Below are 21,255 nucleotides of genomic sequence, written 5' to 3' on the forward strand. Positions count from 1 at the left end.
GCCAACCATTAGTTCTGTGAAAACGCACCACCGGAATGCCCCTCATGTAAGAAAGAACTCGGCGCCGCTTGTGTTGTCCAATGTAAAATTGCGAATTTAAAAGACACTGGTTAGAAAACAGACAGGAAGCCTGTTGAAATGCTGCTTGTTCTGAAACATTTCAGAAGGAGGGAGTATTTCTTCCTTGCCTGCGAATAGCGTGGCCGAACTTACGGAGAGCAGGCCTTCCGGACAAAGGAGAAACAGCCTAATTGGTTTGCGTGGATTTCCTGCCGGGGCGCCTACCCCGCACATGGAGGCTTCCACCAACCGGCAACCAGGAACCGAAAGTGTGCGGAGGAAAGCTGAAGCCGCCACCTCTTGAAGCTGGAGCGGCCATGGCGGCGGCAGCGGAGGCGGCCTCTAGCTCCGTGTGGTGCTGCCTGCGCTGGGCTTGCTGTGGAGAAGGCAGCTCCGGGCATATCCCTCTCAAGGAGATGCCGTCGGTCCTGCTGGACACGCAACAGATGGGTAAGGGCAGGCGAACGCAAGGATGCCAAGCCTCCCTCGTAGGATTGGCGCGCGCGGGCCGGCGGGAATAAATCCCCCTGGAATCCTTGGACCTTTAAACAAATCGTAATGCGACCTGTTCGTTTCTAAATCTATGCTGAATTTGGGCTGTTAACGAAACAATATGTTTAAATTTCTATTTCTATTCTCGTAAAATTTTTAATTTGAAAAGTGTAATTTCTCCATGCTTTCGTCATCCTATCAAAGACGACTTGTTTTGCGCTAGGAAAAAAAATAGTAAAAGCTGGTAGTATCAGCTTAATTTATATTTTCAAAAATGGAGGATTTCATATTTCTTCATTATTGAGCTCAAGGTGCATTCTTACCTATACCAAGAAGCCTACAAATCTGTTATTTTTTTTTTCTATCGTGAAGTAATTTTAATGATGCGCTCTGCTACGCCCAAAGTCTTTTACGAGTTGGACAGCCTTAGAAATGTGAATTATAAACAAATAAAATACTCATTAAGAAAACTGATCGGTATGATTAATGTGGAGGCAGTACCTAAGATTCAGTAGTCTGTTCTTCCTCATTTAAGTATGTGGTTTTCACATATTATGATGAACAGATTCAAAATGAAACTGCCAATCTTTTAATCCCCTTATAAAACCTGTGAAAAAGCAATACTTAGAAAATTGTATATAATTCTGATATTTGTTGCTTAAAAATTGTAAAACTAGAATAAGTGCAGAAAAAGTCAACAGAAATTATAAGGTTGATGTCTGTCTGTACAGTTGGGGGACTTTACAGCAAGGAAAACAAGTGGGTAAAATGAGAACATGACGGATTTTCTGTCTTTTGTGGGCTTTTTTCTCCCTTCCTGTTGTAACTTGTACATGAAATCACTGCTGGAGGTCAACAATGGGGGTCAGGTGTCATCAATATGCAGGTGATACTCAGTTGTATATATCAAACTCGGCCAAACAGAGGATGCAGCTGAAGTGCTATTCCAGTACCTGGAAGCTGTAAGAGGCTGGATGGAGAAAAATAGACTCTATTCCAGCAAGATTGAGTGGCTTTGGATTTGGAGACCAACTAATACCAGGTTATGCCATACTTGGTTTTGGATAGGATTGCACACCTTTGTTCTGAACTGTTTCATAATCTGGAAGGTCCTCTTAGACTCACAGCTTTTGCTCAGAGCAGGTGGCAGCCGTGGCCAAGCAGGCTTTTGCACAAGTTCATCTGGTATTACCTTCATTCCGGGAACAGGAGGTCCTGTTCATAATGCCACAGTTACCCCTCAATTAGACTACTGTCATGCTCTCTACATGAGGCTGGCCTTGAAGACTATTCAGAAGCTACAGCTAGTCCAGAATACAATGACTTCAGTAGCTATGGGTGTGTCTTGTTTTACCTGGATAACACCACTATTTTGAGAGCTGCACCAGTTGCTGTTGGGTTGTGGCTGTGATTCGGGGTGCTGGTGGTCACCTTTAAAGTCCAGATACCAGCAGTATCTGCCCCTCCAATAAGATTTCCAAAGCAAAAATACATTGAAACCAAAATGTGTTAGTCCTTTTCAGGAGAAATAGTAGGATAGTTGGAAAACATTAGAACATGCTAGCATCCTTTTGGGTTAATTGCATTGATTCTTGGTTAAATTGTTCTTCTGTGCAAAATAGATACAAACATTTTTGCAATGCTCTGATTGAAGAAGTTTTGAGATTTTGCCCTTTGATTCTAAATACATATTGGAAACGGATGCTTTCTCTTACTTCCCTTGTGTTTTTCTAGAAAAAGAAATTACACAACCTGTAGACCAATAAACATTTATTGAATTTCACTGGTCCTGAGAAGAATGGCTTTCACATGGCTGTTTTCCTATTGCCTTTATTATTTATTGCTGGAGGAAAATCAGAATTTTTGTGTCAGAAAGACCACAAACAGCTGACTGGTCAGTGGGACATATGATGGGAGTGGTGTTATATGGGAGGGAAGCCTACTGATATACCAGCATGCTCTCTTCTGTTCCACTCCCGCCCTCTTGTCACCTGGGATATATTGACAATGGAACAACTGCTTTCCAAACAACTTATAAACCCATGTTCACTTGGACAACTTGAAAGGTGGCTAAATCCTCCACCTTGGCATGTGCTTGGAGTCTCCCAATGCTATTTATCACACATCATGAAGGGAGATATAGGGTTTTTAAAAAATTGGCAGGTGGGACAGGATGTGGGGACGAGAAAGGAAGTCAGAATCCTTGATTGCTTCCTTGAAACTGCCCTGCATTAAATCTGTAAGGATGACATCACTTGCCAGTCTTATTGCTGAGGCACAATATAAGGGGCAATGCAATTTATGTGAACATACTTTTCTGCCAACACCCAAATGGATGGCAGGAATGTTAATGCAGCTATGGGGAAATGCCCTATATTTGTGCCTCTTCAAACTGAGTTCAACTTTAAATATATTTATATTAAAATAAAAAAATAACATTGATATAAATGGTTAAACTCTTGGGAGAAGTTTGTGAGGTTTTGGTATTCTTACAGTTTTTATTTTGGGTTCCTAGGATGTGAAAAATTGCCAAACCCTGGTTCTGCCTGTCACTACCAATCATAGCAGGAACAAGTGGGAACAAACAGGTTGCTTATAGCATGTGATCACTTCTTCAGTTTTCTGTTTTACTGTTAAAATAGCCATAGGTTAATGAAGCTCCTTAGCTCTGAAGGCTTAAACTGTAAATTCTCTGTATTTGTGTGTCTGTACACACACACACACACACACACACGGTAGTAAAATAGAACTTAGTTTGATAACAAGCAATATTTGTTACATTTCCTTGCCAGTGAATTCCACTGAAATCATTGTGGAATACCTGCAAAGAAATTGTGTTGTGTCTTCAACATAGTTCAACATGTTTTCTGTTTGTTGATGCTTTATATTCTGCAGGAACTGATGTTGTTGTTGTCAAAAATGGACGACGGGTATGCGGTACAGGAGGTTGCTTAGCTAATGCTCCTTTGCATCAGAACAAGAGCTATTTTGAGTTTAAAATACAATCTACAGGTCAGTCAAAATTTCACCTTTTTCCAGAATTAATTTCATGCTATTCTTGTAGAATCAAAATCTCTGTTATGGCTGTACATTTGGACTACCATTTGGAAATCCTATTTTATATATATTTTATAAATACTATGAACATGTTGTAATGGTTATTTGAAGATTTTTAATCATCATATAACATGCTAAACAGAACCATCATGAAGGCATATCCTCATCCAATTATTGCTGTTAGTCACTGATCAGTTAGGAAAAGTTCAGCTGTTCAGTTGCTCATGCAAATTTCAGCCATTATAGTATCAGCTTTCATTTATAACATTTTCTCATAGCAATGAAATGTAAGTTTCATTATCTCCATTGGAGACGATTTAGGATTGCTTCTTAGTGTGGCAAATCCAAGAAAACTCTTGGTCTTATTTTCCCTGTTTTTTATCTCATGACTTTGCCATTCCATTTTTTGCCTCTATCATGATTTCAGGAATCTGGGGTATTGGAGTTGCAACTCAAAAAGTCAACTTGAATCAAATCCCTCTTGGGAATGATGTGAACAGTCTAGTTCTGCGAAATGATGGAACTCTTTACTACAACAATGAAGAAAAGAACAGATTGCCAGCAAACAGTCTGCCACAGGAGGGTGATGTTGTTGTGAGTTTTGTTTTGGTTTTTTTTCAGTATCATTTATATAAATCAAACCATAATTGATCATACCTCTTTCAGAGTTAAAAGTAGGCACAATAATCAATGCTATATTTATATCAGCGGAATACTATGAAGCCAATCCGGTTTTCTAAGTGACCTTAAGGTCCCAATGCAATCATACATCCTAAAAGGGATTATATACGTACCTGATTTAATGGGTGAATGAGATAGTGAATACAGAGAATAGCTCCTTGATCGTTTTTAAAAAGTAATTGTTTAGCTCTTATAGTTAGAAAAATACCTGAAAAGAATGTGGGCTATTGCTGAAATCTCATATCAGCAATTGCTCTGTATCAAAACATTCCCTTATATGTGTCTTCTATACCTGTTTTAGTTAAGCCATTAGCTTAACAAAAACTAAACATACACGTCTTTGAAAGCCTGGGAACATACATCTCTATGGAAACCGAGACATAAAGTATTTATACTGAAGTCATTCCCTTTTCACTGAAATATAATTCTAATAGAGGATAAAAGAGGCAAAAATTGTACTAAAATATTACAGAATTAGCTTAGCATAGCACAGCATTCACATAAACATTTTAGCAGAGCTTAGATATTGCTTAACAGGTGTTATATATTGTGAAACATGCACAAGTTGCCTTTTATATTTCTAAATTAATATTTACTTCATATTGCATTTTTCATAGATGTTCATCAATAACATTTTTTCTCCCAAATTGTAGAATATTCTTGTGTGAAGCACCTTTATCAATGTTTATTTTCCTAGGAGAGGTTTACAATGGTAAAATCATTCTCCCAATATCTAGAATATGTGTAGAATTTTTGTTGCTTTCTGGAGATCTGCTTAAGAATCTGATAAGGAATTTATTATTAACTTTCCTCATTTTATGATTCTTCCTGCCTTTGAGTTCCAATGATAAGTAAAAATCTATCAACTTTGTTAATTCTTTTTTTCCATATATTTTTGCTTTTTTACAAAAACAAAACCATGACCAAGTGTTTTTTGTAAATATTTTCTATGTTTAATTTGCTAATATTCTAATCCAATTTAAATATACAGGTAGTTCTTCCTCTGTCAGACTCAGAAGCTGTGATATGGCTGAATTTGATTTTCAGTACTGGAATAAAGTTTCATTATCGTTGCTCCTATTATGCCTTCTAAAATTCTGTTTCCTCTTGGAAGCCTTTTTTCCATTCAGAATGTGGATCCTGCTGAATTTTTCTCTGTATTTTTTTTTAGACCAAGAGTTCTAAAATTCAAGGTATAACTAATTGAGTTTTCAGAGCCCTTATAACAAATCCAAGATGATGTAGTCACTTCTTTTCAGTGTTCCTGCCAGTTGCAGCTCTGTGTTTGGAATTTTGAGAGGATGTTATGGATACTGACAAAAAGACTACAATGGGGAAACGGACGGACTTCCAAAGTAGGGGACTGCAGTCACTCATCTTCCCCCCCCCCACTGAGAATGATTTAGCAGTTTATATGGAGCAGTGTTAGAAATACAAAGTAGGGCTGAAGCTGTGGTCCCTCACTTTAAGAGTACTTTCCTTAATGTCACCTTTTGCCTATTTAGTAGAGGGCAAGATTTTTCTATTTTTCCATGATCTTTCTTGGATGTTTAATATTTGATATTGTGACAATTGTAACTTATTGTTTTCCAAGAAAAGCATTGCTTGAGTTGGCAGCAATTTCAAATAAATAAATCTGCCTAGAAAAAGTTCAGATTGAAATGCACTATATAAATCTGTTCAATTAAAACAAAAAGGAGTAGGAAAGTTTATATATAACTCATATCTGTCTTACAGGGAATTACATATGACCATGTAGAACTGAATGTATATTTAAATGGAAAAAATATGCACTGTCCAGCCTCAGGAATCAGAGGAACAGTCTTCCCCGTGGTCTATGGTAAGGAGAGGTTCTCACAATCTATTTTAGTAGATGAAATGTTACACTTGACCTGGGTCTGACTCCCAACTCATCCATAAACTGAACTGGGTAACTGGGCTAGTTGCTATTTATTTCTCAGGCAGCATTATCTTAAATCCAGAAGGGTAAAATACAGGATTCTATTTACCAGTGCTGTCATAAAACGTACAAAAACGTAAGATCTCTGTCATCTGGTTAGATAGGCCATATTTTATCTTCCACAGGGTTGTACGTGGCTATTTTCTCCATAATTTAAATAAATATATTTTAAATGTGTGGATTCCTAAGCTGTCCTCTTTCCCCCTCTATTCCATGTTAACTACTACCTCAATTGAATAATTCTTTTGAGCCTGCTAAATTTCTGCATGTCACTTATTTCAGCACAACAGCTTAAAAGTGTAAAACATACAGTTGTGTTACTGGCAACGCAGCAGAAAGTCCAGGGTTAGTGAGCATGTTTGTTTATTTTAGAGGCCGCCCAACTCATAAATGACTCTGGGTGGCTTCCAACGAATACATACATACATACATACATACATACATACATACATACATACATACATACATACAGCTAACCAGAAGAACAAAATAACAAAACCAAACCAAAACAGATCAGACCGAAACACAAAGGGGGCCTATGAAACAGCCAGAATGACATAAGGGTGGGAAGCACACACATCTCTGGGGGGAGATCATTCCACAGGGCAGGAATTGCGACATCTCTACAGTGCTCTTAATCTCGCAGAAAGCCTGAACACCCTAATGGAGTTTGCAGTAATAAACAAAGGGCGTTCGAATGTGATATGTATACCTTCTTTTTTTCCTTACAGTTGATGACAGTGCCATTTTGGATTGTCAGTTCAGTGACTTCTATCATGCGCCTCCTGCAGGATTTGAAAAGATACTCTTTGAACAGCAGATTTTCTGAAGGTTCCTACTGCAGATTTATTCACTAGCACTTTTTACAACCCATTATTTCAAAACTTCACATTATTCCCAGAACACTAGTCCTGTATTTGATAACTCTATTTAATGTGTGGGAAAATATTGGATTATCTGAGAAGTATGTTGCAGATGTTAGATTTAACTACTGTTTGTGATACAGATAATATTTGTATTTGATGTAAAGGGATACAGCTGACAGTATTCAGTGACCATGGGCTCTAAGAATGCTGTATAATAATGTTGTTGTTTTCACAAAATTGCAGTCTTAATGGTTATTCAACAGTTCTTCTGTAATATATGTAGTAATCAGAGAAACTGATTACAAGTATTTTGAATATAACACAATGAAAATATTGACACCTGTTATGCTTTTTAACTGCTGAGGTTCTAATGTTTATTTCTGAGGACTTGTGTAAAATTAGGATAAATTGTTAACTGTTAAAAGCCAGGCCAAATAATATCTATCTTACTAAAACTGTCACTGGAACAAACAAAGCAGTACTGAACAGCCTGTTGCTTGTTGTGATAAAGCTTTAATTTTTAAAATCTTAATTACTGTTTTGAAGTTCCCCCCCAAAATATAAAATGTACAGATTGCTTGTCTCTTCATTTTTATGGTGGTTTTAAATTGCTTCTCTGTGCACTGAGAATATTTATATAGCATTCCTGTTCATCCAGAACTATGAAACTTGCTGTAAGAGAATTGCTATATCAAAATTATAAGCTTTATCTCTCCTTGTTTTTTGTTGTGGGAGATAGGGAATGGTAATAACTATCTGAGATTTTCTGGTCACATTTCATATGTTTAACTATACCATAGCAAATAAGTGAAAAAGTGATTTGCTCTATTTTATTATATAGGCTTTGTAGTCTTAAGAGATTTATAGAATGTGCTTTCTTCATAATATCCTAGTATCAGAAATACTTCCCTATTAACTTTATTATTCCTCAGGGAGGTGTCCTTTTGCAGCCTTTTAGGAAATTCTTTTCAAACAGCCCATTACAGATACACATACAAATTCAGTTTGTGCCACTGGAAAATATTCTGAAACTCCAAATTCCGCACTTGGGAGGATATGTATAAAATGCTTGGACTGCTACTATAAAGTCATGCATTTAACACAATTACTACATTATCCAAAGTTTCTGGACAGTGTACCTGCTGGGTACACTGGGAAATGGGCAATAGGAACAAGAAGTATATGCTCTCGTGTATATTTTTGCCACAGTTGCCCATTTGATCCCTTTAAAATTAAAGATTGAATATTCTAAAGTATGTGTAATAAACATCACTTTCTGTTATGGGGCATTTGAAAAAGTGAAAAGGGTATAGTTGAGAAAATAAAATATTTTTAGAATTGAATTTGATATAAAATTCACAAATTTTAATTATATGCCATCCTGAGTAATTTTTATTTCATGCTTTTTTCCTGGTCCTCTTAAAAGCATCTGTTTGGGTACAGCAGAGATAGCATATTTTATCTGTAACATTAAATATGAATTTAAACTCGGCCTTTTTAATCTGGTCTTGTCCAGTTTTTGTTCAACCATGTTAACTTCTTGCTTGTGATCTTCAGCCACTACATAATCTGAATGTGATCCTCAAGCCAAAAAAGGTTTCCCTCCACTGTGTTACTGGAAGTCTGATAACATGTCATTGGATTTAACCTACTTTGCATCTTCAGGAGCATATTTATTGAACATTTCATGTATTAACTGTCAATATTAAGATTTTCACAAACCACCATCATGTTTTCTGAATGTAGGTTTTCAGAATGAATTGTTGCTTATGTTGTTGTTCAGTCATGAAGTCATGTCTGACTCTTTGTGACTCCATGGCATGCTAGGCCTTCCTGTCTTCGTGTCTCCCGGAGTTTACTCAAATTCATGTTCATTGCATCGGTGATGCTATCTAACCATCTCATCCTCTGCTGTCCCCTTCTCCTTTTGCCCCCAGTCTTTCCTAGCATCAGGGTCTTTTCCAGTGAGTCCTCTCTTCGCATTAGGTGGCCAAAGTATTTGAGCTTCAGCTTCAGTATCTGCCCTTCCAATGAACAGTCAGGGTTGATTTCCTGTAGGATTGACTGATTTGACCTCCTTGTAGTCCAAGGGACTCTTAAGAGTCTTCTCCAGCACCGCAGTTCGAAAGCATCAATTCTTCAGTGCTCAGCCTTCCTTATGGTCCAACTCTCAGTGCCATACATTACTACTGGGAAAACCATAGCTTTGATTATACGGACCTTTGTCGGCAAGGTGATGTCTCTGCTTTTTAATACGCTGTCTAGGTTTGCCATAGCTTTCCTCCCAAGGAGCAAGCGTCTTTTAATTTCATGGCTGCAGTCACCATCTGCAGTGATCTTGGAGCCCAAGAAATAAAATCTGTCACTGCTTCCATTTCTTCCCCTTCTATTTGCCAGGAAGTGATGGGACCAGATGTCATGATCTTAGTTTTTTTAATGTTGAGTTTCAAGCCAGCTTGCTTATGTACTCTGTAATAAAATCAATTTTATTTTAAAAAGCCTGTAGAACTGCCTAAAAATGTTCAAACTAAAATTATGATCTGGACAGTCATACTATGATAAAACTGGTTTTACAGTTCCTGGATTGGAAAGAAGAATACATCTGTTTTGCTGTTAAATTGCTAGATCTCTTTTCAAAGGCGTTCAGGATATAGATTCCAGCATCTTTGTTCTTACCAGACTTCTATTAGAAAATAAGATTCAGTGGCAAGTTTTGTATTCATAAAACCAAAATATAAATTCTTGAGCCTCTCTAGATTTGGGGTACAGCTACGTCATACTATGAGCATTTGGTACATTCTATATCTCAGCTAAAACCATATACAGGAGAATTAAGACAAACATTTCTAATTCTGAAAGATTGGATCCTGGGATGTTACTGTTGTATACCACATCATGCTAGCTCTAAACAGCCATTCTAGGATAATACAGTGATTGACATTGTTCATCAAAATAAATGTTAGCCGGAAAACATCACCATTCTCTAGAGGTGCTGGAGAAGAATCTTAAGAGTCCCTTGGATTACAAGGTGGTCAAATCAATTTCAAGAGATTCTGGAATTATATCACTGCTAGATGCTCAAGTATCTTTCGAAATAGAATATCTGCAGTTGGCTGATAGATGTTATAATCTTCACAGTTCAGAGATAGTCTGTTATAGATTGGTTGTGTGAGCACATCCTTGAAGGTAAGTGAGAACCACCTTTTTAAAAAATCAGTTCCTGGACAGAGCTAGTCTTTGCTGCTTCTTCCTGGCTGATAACACTTAGCAATCATAAAAATGGCTGTCCATTATCCTTCAAAGAACCTTGTTTATATCCTTGGTGTCATTTTCTATATTTCTCTCCTGCCATCTCATGGTTGGATGTTAGCTATCCAGATCAGGGAGCCTTATTTTTGTGTACAGTAGTTGAAAATCAGAAAATTATACCAGATGGTGCTTTGAGGGCCCACCTCTCCCCAGTTGTCTCCACCCATCCCATCAAATTTGGCAGAAGAGGCGCATACTGGTCTTGTCAATTGACAAGACCAGTATGCGCCTCTTCTGCCAAATTTGATGGGATGGGTGGAGACATTCTTAATTATGTCATCTTGATGGACCCAGGAAGAGAGCATTTTGGAAATGCTGCCTGCCCTTTGAAACATCACCACAGAGATTAGATTAGCCCTAACCTGCTGGCCTTTTGTAGGACCCTAAAGATGTGGCTGTGTTTCTGGACAGGGGGGTCAGAATATCAGTTACAGCCCATGATGGCTGTTTTATCTTGGCTGCTGATTATGTATTTATTACTCGTTACATTTTTAACTGCTGTTAGCCACCCAGAGTCACTATGATGAGATAGGTGGCCATATAAATCGAAGTAAATAAATACCATATTTCAAACTCTTTGAACTGCAGCGTTTTAAGACTAATTTTATTTAGCGACAAATATCTCTTAGCAAGACTTTGAAAGTGTTAATATAAAATCATGCAAAGAAGAAAGAAAAATCACACTTTGAGGATGCTAATATCACTGCCATTAAATCAACCTGATAACACATGTGTTCAAACTTGGAGATTTTTTTGTAACTTTCATTCCAACTGTCTCTTATCTGTTTATTCCCCAGTAACTCATAAAGCCAACTGCTGCCTTTGTTAGAAGAAGATACTTAAGTGTGATTATATTAACTATCCATTGGAATTTCTGCATTCCATATACCGGTTAAGACTTCAACAATTGGGAAACTTCTTGAAGGTTTCAGAAACTCCTCAACAGTTTCCAAGGATGGGTTGTCCTAACTGATCTTCCATTGTGTAGAAAATGCACATCTAAATTTCAGTAGAAAATGGTCTGACCTTGATATTTGAGTCAGAGCAAATTTCTGCACTTTCCCATTTTACTGCAAACATCAGACCCAAATTTTGTCCACCGGTCACATCTGAGGGACCTTTGCCTTATGGGGCAGTCTCATGGCACAGCATGGAGGCTGGATTTATCCAGGGCAAACAGCCTCGCGGTCCTCAAAGCAGATCCCGAAATGATCGGACAGCTGCTGGCCCATGGGATTCTTCAGTAGGATCCCTAATATTGCCAGGTATCTCAGTATGAGGGGCAAACGCTAATTCCATTTCCAACAGGGAACTCTATTGCATATTCATCAAAGAAAGCAAGTATTACAAGTCTGTGGGTGAGTGCAGTATTACTTACAGTTGGGCGCTTAACTGTTCCTTTTTATGGCAAGTTAAACAACAGGAAACAGCTACAGTATGCTTTGTTTAGCCACAGTTTCTTGAATAAGGCAAAATTAGTTGGGTTCCTACCTCGCGAGAAGTAATCGTCCTTGACTTACAAACCATAATGACTAGGCACACGCAGGCCACACAACTGCTTCGCACTCTGTGCAAACTCATCCTTCTTCCTGAGCCAAGAAGCCCACCACCCGTCCCTTTACGCTAGCTGCTAGCTAAGCTCTTCCCTGGGATCCTTGGTGGACTTTAGCCACTGAGGCCACCGGGCTCGGGGAAAACTGAGCAACTGCTTTTCCTTCAGCCCCCACTCTCCCGTTTCCTCAGCCCGCCCCAACCCTTGATTTCTGCGCCGCATGCGGGCAACTGTCATTTCCGCTCAGAAAAGCGAGGTGGAAATACCTCCAACCCCACCAAAGCAGGCTCGTCTCCCAACCGCTGAAACCTCGGAATTTCTCTGCTCCTGCTACAGTCCAGCTCGCTGCGCGCATGCGCGGTCCTCAGCCGTTTCCCGTTCGTTTCGTCACTGAGCGTCCCTCTGCCCGTTCCGCCCCTCCCCTCCCCTTTCGCGCGCGCGCTGTCGTCGCTGCTTCAGCCCAGAGCCGCCGCCGCCGCCGCCGTCGCCGCCGTCGTCATGGCTGACAACGCCGCCGCCGGCCTGGAGAACCACCGCTTCAAGAGCTTCAAGAATAAGGGCCGCGACGTGGAGGTCTGTGCCAGCCTGGGACAGTCCCTTTCCGTCTCGTGGGGGAGTGGCCGGATTTTACTTTCTCAGTCCGCGGGAGGCTGGTGGCTCTGCGCCCGGTGGTGGGACCATGTAGGCAGACGCACCGACACACGTACCGCCTCCGCCATCTGCTGCTGGGCCTGGCCTGGTTCCCTCTGCCCACCTCGGCCGGGTCGGCATGGGGGATCCGGCCCTGAAACGGGCGAGAGGGAGGGTGGGCGGGCAGCGGGTCGATCGGGCTCCCTTTGTGATTCGGCTCTTCTCCCAGACTTCGAGGGAGTCTGGACTGATCGGGCTCGCTTTGAAGTGCTGTTCATGAGACACAATAATAATGCTGGCATGGCGAGAGCATGATTAATCCTATCAGTCTTGCTCACCTCTGGTGGTGGGGAAGCAGGTCGTAATATTTATTATTTAATATTTATTATTCTTCACCAAGGACGCTGAAATGTGGGGCTTGGCCGATGGTAGCGATCTTCTTTGTCCTTTATCATTCCCCGAGAATACTGGAGAGATTCAGAATTAGATACTTAGGAGAGCTCTGACAACCTATTTCTGTCACTTCTTTAGGGTCCTTATTAATAAGGCTCTGGGGAGAGATTTACAATGTCTCTATCTGCTTTCAGAATTACTTTTGATGCACCTAGTTTACATCTCCGTGGAATTCCTATCAAGTTTTATCTTTTATTGGTCCAGTGTTTTGCAGCTTTGAATTCATATATATTCTACTGGGTTGGTTTGGTTCACAGCTTATTTTCTGATCAAAACTTCATTTTACCCCCTAAACAAATGCTTAATTCAGGGTCTGAGCCACAGAACTCCATTTTGTATTGGAGATATTATTTGCTCATTAACAAAAGTAAGCTACTGTATTTTTACTTGGTAGCAATGCCTCACAATTAACTACAAATGCAAGAAGGAAGAATAAAATACAAGTTGTTCTATATGAGTTCAGTTTTCTGATACTGTATTCAGATTTAAAGATAGGAAGTGGTAAGAATAGATTGAGGAGTGTGGAATATGGAAATGCAGTCTAAGGCTTGGTTAATGTGACTAAGCCATAATGTGATTCTTTGGTTTTGACTTAGTGTATTGCATGCATAACCATTGGTTATAGCTTAATATAATGTAGTGGTGCCTGGTCAATTGTGGCTTATTTAATAAACTATGGTTAAACAAATCATGGCAGGAGCATTATGTACGCTGCCTTGAGTTATGCAAATAAAAGCGGAATATAAATTTAATAATAAATGTAAGAGCCAGAATATATTTTTTACCTATAGTGTATGGAAATATAGCTGAACCCCATAGAACTCAGCTTTTTTCTGAGTAAACAAGCTTATTACCTGTTTCTGATTTTATACTTCATCTTACGGACTAGCTGCTTTGCAGATCACTCAACCAATCCTTCAGAGAGAATTATTTGTAAGGTGTGTTATTAGCAGATACTAATATTTCCCGTACTTGTCAATTTTGAATCTTCCTGATTTGGAAACTGGATCCATAGTTAATGATTGCAGTATCAAAATAAGTAATGGCATCTTTCAGGGTTCAGAATGCTGCTTTGCTTTTATTCTTTGGTAAAGTCAGTTAGATACAAAATTGGTTAACCAGTATTTTTCACTGGGCTCTAATAATCAAATTTTGTTTTTTTGTTTTTTTAGTTAGCAGTTGTGATAGCTAGCTAATCAAACCTTGAAGGAAATTATTGCATTTTCTCATTTCTCAAAAAGAAGCAAAATTCTGCTTCATACTGATACGTATGTGTAGCATATATTGTATTTTCATACCAATTTTTTTGCAAATACTTCTACTGAAATGTGGCATGTTTAAAATCATACATGCTTATATTGTTTCAAACTGCAAATGTTAACAATATTTTTAGATCCATAGATTTTACTGTAAGCATGATTAAATAGTGATGCTGAGTTCCTATCTATAAAGTCTTTAAAACTATAACCTTGAAATAGAAAACTAAATCTGTTCAGGTGATTACTGTAGCCTGATCAGTACAATGGTCCTGCCTTATTTCCAAGTCAGTTGAATTTGACTAGGACAAGTAGATGCTGCTACTCCATTTAATGTTATAGTTTATGTGTTTAAAACATTTATGTCCCTATTTCATTCAAAGGGCTTAAGGCAGCTAACAGTCAAGATAAAAGGAGCAACTGAAAGTGTTTATCCCTTAAATAGTAGCAGACTGAAGAATATTGGCACACATTAAAAAAAGCGTGATATCAGTAATGTTCCTAGCGTTGTAGTGACAGTAGTAAATTATATATCTTCATTGATAGGGTTTCATACTATTTAGGCATTTGGAAAATGCTGCTTTTTTCTTACTGTATCACTCTTGTTTTGATTGATTCAATACTTTGTGGGCTTAGGATGTAAAAATTTGATTCTTTAATCCATCGAGATCTCTCCTCCCTCAAGATTTAGATAATATATCAGTGATGAGATTGTAATAGGTAATCCATGGTAATATTTTTAAACGATTCTCTCTAAACTCCAAACAAGCATTAGAGCTGTGAGTAAGGATGTTAAAGAGAGGGGTAGCAAGAAAGCCTGAAACAAATTACATTTTGCCTTGGAGGAAAAAAAATGACAGAATTAGGAAGAATGGAAAAAATAGAAATTAATTTCTTAATGTCAGTCTATGCATAGTGCTTTAAATCACATAGTTTTCAGTAATGTTCATATAAGCACCTAATTAAATTAAATTAATTACATTTGTTATAGTCACCCACTCCATTAGATTCTGGATGGCTTACATAAGCCAGAAACAATAAAAACAAACACACATATACAGGCAGACTAAAACAACCAAAATGATAAACTGTACAGATATGACAGGGGTCCACAAATATATCAATAAACATATTAACCCCAGTCCTAGGAACAGAGCTGAGTTTTAAGAGCTTCCCAGAACCCCAGGAGAGTGGGCATAATTCATGTCTTTGGGGTGATGCTGTTCCAGAGGGCAGGGGCAGTGACAGAGAAGACATACTTCCTCTGTCCCACAAGATGGCAATGCTTAATAGAGGGAACCTGGAGTGTACCTGAAGGGCTTTATAGGTGATGAGCATCACCTTGAATTGCACCTGGAAGCCTACTGGCAACCAATACAGCTCATGTAGCATTGATGACACATGCGCCTAACATGAAGTGCCTGTTACTGTTCACACCACTGCACTTTGTACCAGCTGTAGCTTCCGGATGGTCTTCAAGGGCAGCCTCATGTAGAGCCCGTAGCAATGGTCCAATCATGAAAGAGACCAGGGCATGAGTGACCATCTGAAGGGCATCCCAGTTGAGAATAGGAAGCAACTGGCATACAAGATGCTCTAATTCGCTTCGATTGGTACACAACATGCTCTTCAAGCAGGAGCTGTTTGTGCAGGAGGACCCCAAGTTGCACTCTTGAATTGGAAAATCCACTCCCATCCAAGACCAATGATAAAAACATCCCCAACCCAGAGTGGCCAAACAGCCATAAGCCACTCAGTCTTGTCAGGATTGAGCCAGTCTATTCCTCCTCATCTAGGCCCACACAGCCTGCAAAGACTGGGTCAGTATGTTGACAGCTTCATCTGTGCATCCCAGGGTTGAGATGTACACTTGGGTATCATCAACATACTGATGATATGAAAGCCCAAACCGACGGATTACCTTACCCAGTGGTTTCATGTAGTTGTTAAACTGGAGGGGGGAGAGCGTCGAGCCATGGGGTGCGATGTCCCCTCCCCCATCAATACCAACTGAGACCGACCGACCGCTGAGGAATAAGGTGAACCACTGCAGTATGGCGCCTCCCTCTTACAGTCACCACAGCCAGTCCAGAAGGATACCGTGCCCAATGGTATCAAAGCCAACCTAATTTTCAGCAAACAGACTAAGTACAAATTATTGCAACAGGAATATTATCTTAATTGGAGAAAGCATACTTGATGAGAAGAATCCTATTGGTGCTACCAAGTTCTAAATAAATGTTTCTGCTTTGCCACTGTATAAGTGGAAAATGGTTTTGAATCTTTCTCATTGGTTCAAGAAGTCAGGTGACTTTTTAAATAAAATAATTTTTAAAGAATATTGCTGATAAAGCTCTGTGTGGAAGAATTTTATCAATTTCCGAGTGTATTCTCGTTTTATCTTATTTAGGGTATAATATTATATTAGCTTTTCTTTTCTGCGCTCAGAATGCCTAGTCTAAGGATATATTAACTATCTTACATTGTCAGTTGATTGACTCATTTTACACATTTTGTCCAGTAGTGGTTATCTGGAACCTGAGACAGAACTGTGTTAAATGATACCTTTTTAACTGAAGATGCTGAAAATCAGATGAGGACTCTTTTCCAAGATATTCTGTTTTTCCTTCATCATGTATTTGCTTCTAGTACACAATTGTTTTGTTGGCCAATTGTAAATCAGTGGCATTTCCTTGTTGCCCTTGCCCTACTTAACAGAAGAGTAGTATGCTGCTTTTGAGCTGATGAGAAAAGAAAGGTTGGAAGATACTGTATCCTTTTCATCTTACCTGTTCTAGGGTGGATCACTTATTAGTATGTTCTTAACTGAATATACAAGAACCAATTAACAGTACAGAGTGCAATGCATTTAACTGTAGAATTTCAACCCTAATATTTGCTCCCAAAATTTTTCTGAATGTTTTACATATCTTTGCCTCTTAATGTTATTACATCTTCATGCGGGTCCTAGTGATATGTAAAGGGAATATAAGTGAAAAAATAACACCAAATGTTTAGTGCTCATTTCATTTGTTTCATAATCAAGTTTATCCAACATGTGATGTACCAGTGTGAAAAAGTAGTCATGTGCTTAGTGCAGTCAAGGCAGTTAAAGAGATAACCAAGCCCAGTTGGGTCAGTACTTCATTAAACAATCAGGACTGATTTTGATTAGTCCTGCCCAAACTTTGGTTTCCCTCATCACAGTAAAGGTCTCATCACAGCATGTCTATTCAAAGGGAATCTTTGAAAAACTCCATAAAATAGACATTGATACATAACAATCCCAAAAGGTGACAAAACCATTTCTAAAGCTCAGATCCAGAATGACAAAGTCTTGTAATAGGGAAGATTTGAGATAATAATGAACAGAAGCTCCCAGGAAAAATATGAAAATAGTGGCCTTCTCCCATTTGTTCTTTGCACTTGGCCTCTGGATCTTTCATTTAACTGCCATGGTTAAAATGGTTAATGTATTGTCTAGGAATGTGTCCAGTCAAATTTGTCATCCTCATCAGCATATTTTAATTCCAATACATTTCTTTGAGTGTTATCATTTAATATAGTTCAATGGCAACATTGACTGTAAATACAAAATTTAACAAACTTGGGGAACTCCTGAAGTTTTGCAGATGTGTTTCAGAAGAGAGGAGAAAATCCAAAGCAAATCCAATCCTATGACTTGAAAAAAGTGACTTATGAACTGCAGTTTAAGTTCTGCAGTATTGCTGCATTGTTGTGTGGATATATAAGTGCATGTATAGGTGTGCATATATGTATTTATATTAGTGTGTATATGTATGCGTATATTAAGCTCGTACTGTAGAAAGCTGAAATTACAGTTTACAAAATTTTCCAGTAGCCTTCCAGCCCTATGTCTGCTAGATGTGTTAGGCTGATTTTCAACCAGCATAGTATTTTGGAGCTGAAATCACAACACATCTTGACAGCACCAGATTGGTGAATCATTTATTTCTGCATCACAAATTAGTCTGAAGAGAATAGTACATAATAATGCCCCGGTGTGGTTTATTAATTCACCTCTATTGCTAACATTGTTAATCATGAGGTAGGTCTGAATCAGCTTTCAATTTTCAGTCAAAAATCCATCTTACTTCAGGATAGCTTAAATTTCAGCCTTCCCACAGGATCAAATTCCGCACTTGCATGCAGAAGGCCCATGCTCCATTAATTTACATACAGACTGATTACACTTTCAGATGTTCATAAATTACAAAAATAACAATAACCATCTCATCATGAAGTAAGACTCAAGTTAAAGCAGAGATTTTGATCCCAATATTTTTGATCCTGACAAAAATATTTTGTTTTTCAGCTCTTGAAACCTAAGTTCAGTTATTTCAATGCAGTTACAAAGATTGTTTTGTATATCACCAAAATGACATAACCTTCCGATTTACAAGAGAGAGATCAGCAGGTTTTCAGAATCCCTGTAGTTTGCATCTGTACCCCCCTCCAAAAACAAACAAACAAACAAAAACTTTTGGAAAAATCTTAGAACTGTCTGAAGGAGAATTGATTGCATTCAGCCATAGCAGAATTCCAATTGGATATTTATGGAAAGCACTAGATGGAATATACAGGACTTTCCTAAGTAACACACAGGAGTGCAAGACTTTGCTGTAAATTCCACACACATATAGAAGTGGTAATGAATTGAATATTGTAACATTTCAAAGAATTGTATAATTTTTCTTAAAACTAATTTTACACCATTTGTGGCTAATTCAAGATAAAAAGTAAACATTTGGTTGGCTATACTTCAGTAATATAGCCACTCAATGCTGTGAGCAGCAGTCCTTATTTTGCTTAAATGGCAGCGTCCATGCATGGGAGGGAAATAACAGCAGATTCAAGGGAATTCTAAAATTTGCCATAGAAGAATTTCAGAACAACTCAATGAAGGCAGAGAGTGTTCAGTGACCACAGAATGCTGACTATTTTTGGGGTGGAGGGAAGATGAAATTGGAATAGCATATTCTATAGAAGAGCATACTTACACTGCAACACGCTAAGCTAGTGAATATTGCTTTTGTGACAGTGGATTTCATAGATTAATTATGTATTGTTTGAAGAATTACATCTTGTCAGTCTGGAACATGCTGTCACACAGGCCTTATTAAATTCTAGTATTGCAAGAAGCAGAAGCCCCTTCATCATGCTGTTATATAAAATAGTACTAACAAAAATTTATGCATATTTCTCTTTAGTTACCTTTTTTTCTTTTATTTGTAAGACAGCCCCAAATAAGTTGCCCCGATCTCTTGATTCTTTAGTGATTTATTGTAGTTATAGCCTGGTATTTTTTGTTTTGTTTTTTTAACAAAAGAAAAAAGATCTCTCAACAGTTAACAATCCACATCAAAATAATTAAGTACAGAAAAACTAGCATTGAGAAATTAATAGCAGTTTGTTTACAAATTTACATCATCTATAGAGGTTATCATTGAAGGAATTACTGTCAAAACAAGTCCTCCTCTGTAGTAAAGCTAGAAGGAGCCATTTAGGCTCAATATAGAAATCCAAATTAAAGCATCATTTCTAGGTAATTGTTGGCTCCACTATCAAGCTGCTTTTATTGTTAGGAATTTTTTCCTGGTATTCATCTGGATCCTGCCTTCCTGTTAACTGAAGTCCATTATTCTATACTCTGGGGCAGTAGAAATAGGTCTTGGCTGCAGTATATGTGACATTCCTTCATATAATTGAAGAGTGCTATTGTATGCCTTTTCTGTGCTAAACATCATCCAATTCCTTCATCTCCTGATTATTTCTGATCCTGATCCAGTTTGTCTAAATTAAAATGTGATGGCCAGAACTATATGTAATAGCACTATACATGTTTCAAAGTGATTGTGCATTCCAAAGTGCATTAGAATATGCAGGAACATGAACACAGCACATCTTTAAAGGAATCACATAATTAATGTGACTCATTAAAACAGTAGCAAGCATGAAAAAGATGTGGCTTATTTAAAGAGGTCCTGCACGCTATGTGTTCAGTGTGTGTTCCTAAGCACTTATTGTCAATAGTTTTTGAACTATGTACAGCCATATCATGCAAGGAAGAATAGTGGAACAATTATTTCTCATAATTTAAAAACTTTATACTTGTAGTGATGCAGCTTAAAATTGCATTTACTGTACCTTTTTAGCAGTTGTATCACATAGTTGACTTATATTCAGTTTGTGATCAACTATAGTCCCATGATCTTTTTCATACATACTATTGCTAAGCCAAATATCCCCCATTTTGTATATATAATTTCAGTTTCCCAAGTGAAGAATTTCCCATTTTTCTCTGTTAAATTTCATTCTTTTTCACCCCATCTCTAAAATACCAAAATCAACACATCAAAGTAATTTCTCTCTTCTAGAGCATCAGTACTCAACTTTGTATTATCTGCAGATTGACAAGGATTCCTTCCAACTCTTTGTCTAATTCACTAATTTGCCATGAATACCAGGCCAATGACTGAACATTAGCATATCCCACGTGTTGCTTCATTACAGTTTCTTGAGCAATGGTTGATGGGCATTCTTTAAGTTGTGGATCTATTTTATAATGATGCCATCCAACCCATTCTTAGCTTGGAATATCATGCTGTACTTTGTCAAATTATTTGCTGAAGTCAAGGTATGTTCATAGCATTTCTAGAATCTAAGGAAGATATCCAATCAAAAATGAAATAAGTTTAGTCTGGTAAGACTTGTTCTTGCCTAATACATGCTGACTTCTGGTAGTCACTGCAGTGTTTTCGAAGTACTTTTAGATTGATCACACATTTTGAACATATTTGAAGAAGCTTTTTTTTCTCTCAACATCCTTCATTAACCTCAGTTCAGACACCATCTGTACAATATAGGGTATCAATGTGTATTCTTCCTTAATGAATTGCCCCTCATGTGTGTTCTTTT

General features: G+C 38.1%; 2 protein-coding genes across 2 annotated transcripts in view; both read left to right on the top strand.

Moving 5' to 3' along the window:
• The first annotated feature begins 341 nt into the window (after window positions 1-341).
• On the top strand, window positions 342-9,614 carry SPRYD7 (SPRY domain containing 7). The gene is made up of 6 exons (XM_063317774.1): window positions 342-510; window positions 3,448-3,564; window positions 4,037-4,203; window positions 6,028-6,130; window positions 6,982-8,878; window positions 9,572-9,614. Exons 1-5 carry the CDS (start codon window positions 378-380, stop codon window positions 7,077-7,079), a joined length of 618 nt encoding a protein of 205 aa, XP_063173844.1. The 5' UTR covers window positions 342-377; the 3' UTR covers window positions 7,080-8,878; window positions 9,572-9,614.
• Window positions 9,615-12,410: 2,796 nt separating this feature from the next.
• Window positions 12,411-21,255, top strand: part of KPNA3 (karyopherin subunit alpha 3) — a 40,204-nt gene continuing 31,359 nt past the window's right edge. The window contains exon 1 of the mRNA XM_063317775.1: window positions 12,411-12,550. Coding sequence (XP_063173845.1) covers window positions 12,476-12,550 — 75 coding nt within the window. The 5' untranslated portion in view covers window positions 12,411-12,475. The remainder of the gene's footprint in view (window positions 12,551-21,255) is intronic.

The sequence above is a fragment of the Candoia aspera genome, chromosome 1 (assembly GCF_035149785.1).
Source record: "Candoia aspera isolate rCanAsp1 chromosome 1, rCanAsp1.hap2, whole genome shotgun sequence".
In the NCBI taxonomy this organism is placed as follows: Eukaryota; Metazoa; Chordata; class Lepidosauria; order Squamata; family Boidae; genus Candoia; species Candoia aspera.

Excerpts from the sequence above, each read along its gene's own strand:
- SPRYD7 (XM_063317774.1), top strand. The coding sequence starts at position 378 with ATGGCGGCGGCAGCGGAGGCGGCCTCTAGCTCCGTGTGGTGCTGCCTG. Across the intron at positions 511-3,447 it reads GCTGGACACGCAACAGATGG|GAACTGATGTTGTTGTTGTC; the intron begins GTAAGGGCAGGC and ends TATATTCTGCAG. Across the intron at positions 4,204-6,027 it reads CACAGGAGGGTGATGTTGTT|GGAATTACATATGACCATGT; the intron begins GTGAGTTTTGTT and ends TCTGTCTTACAG.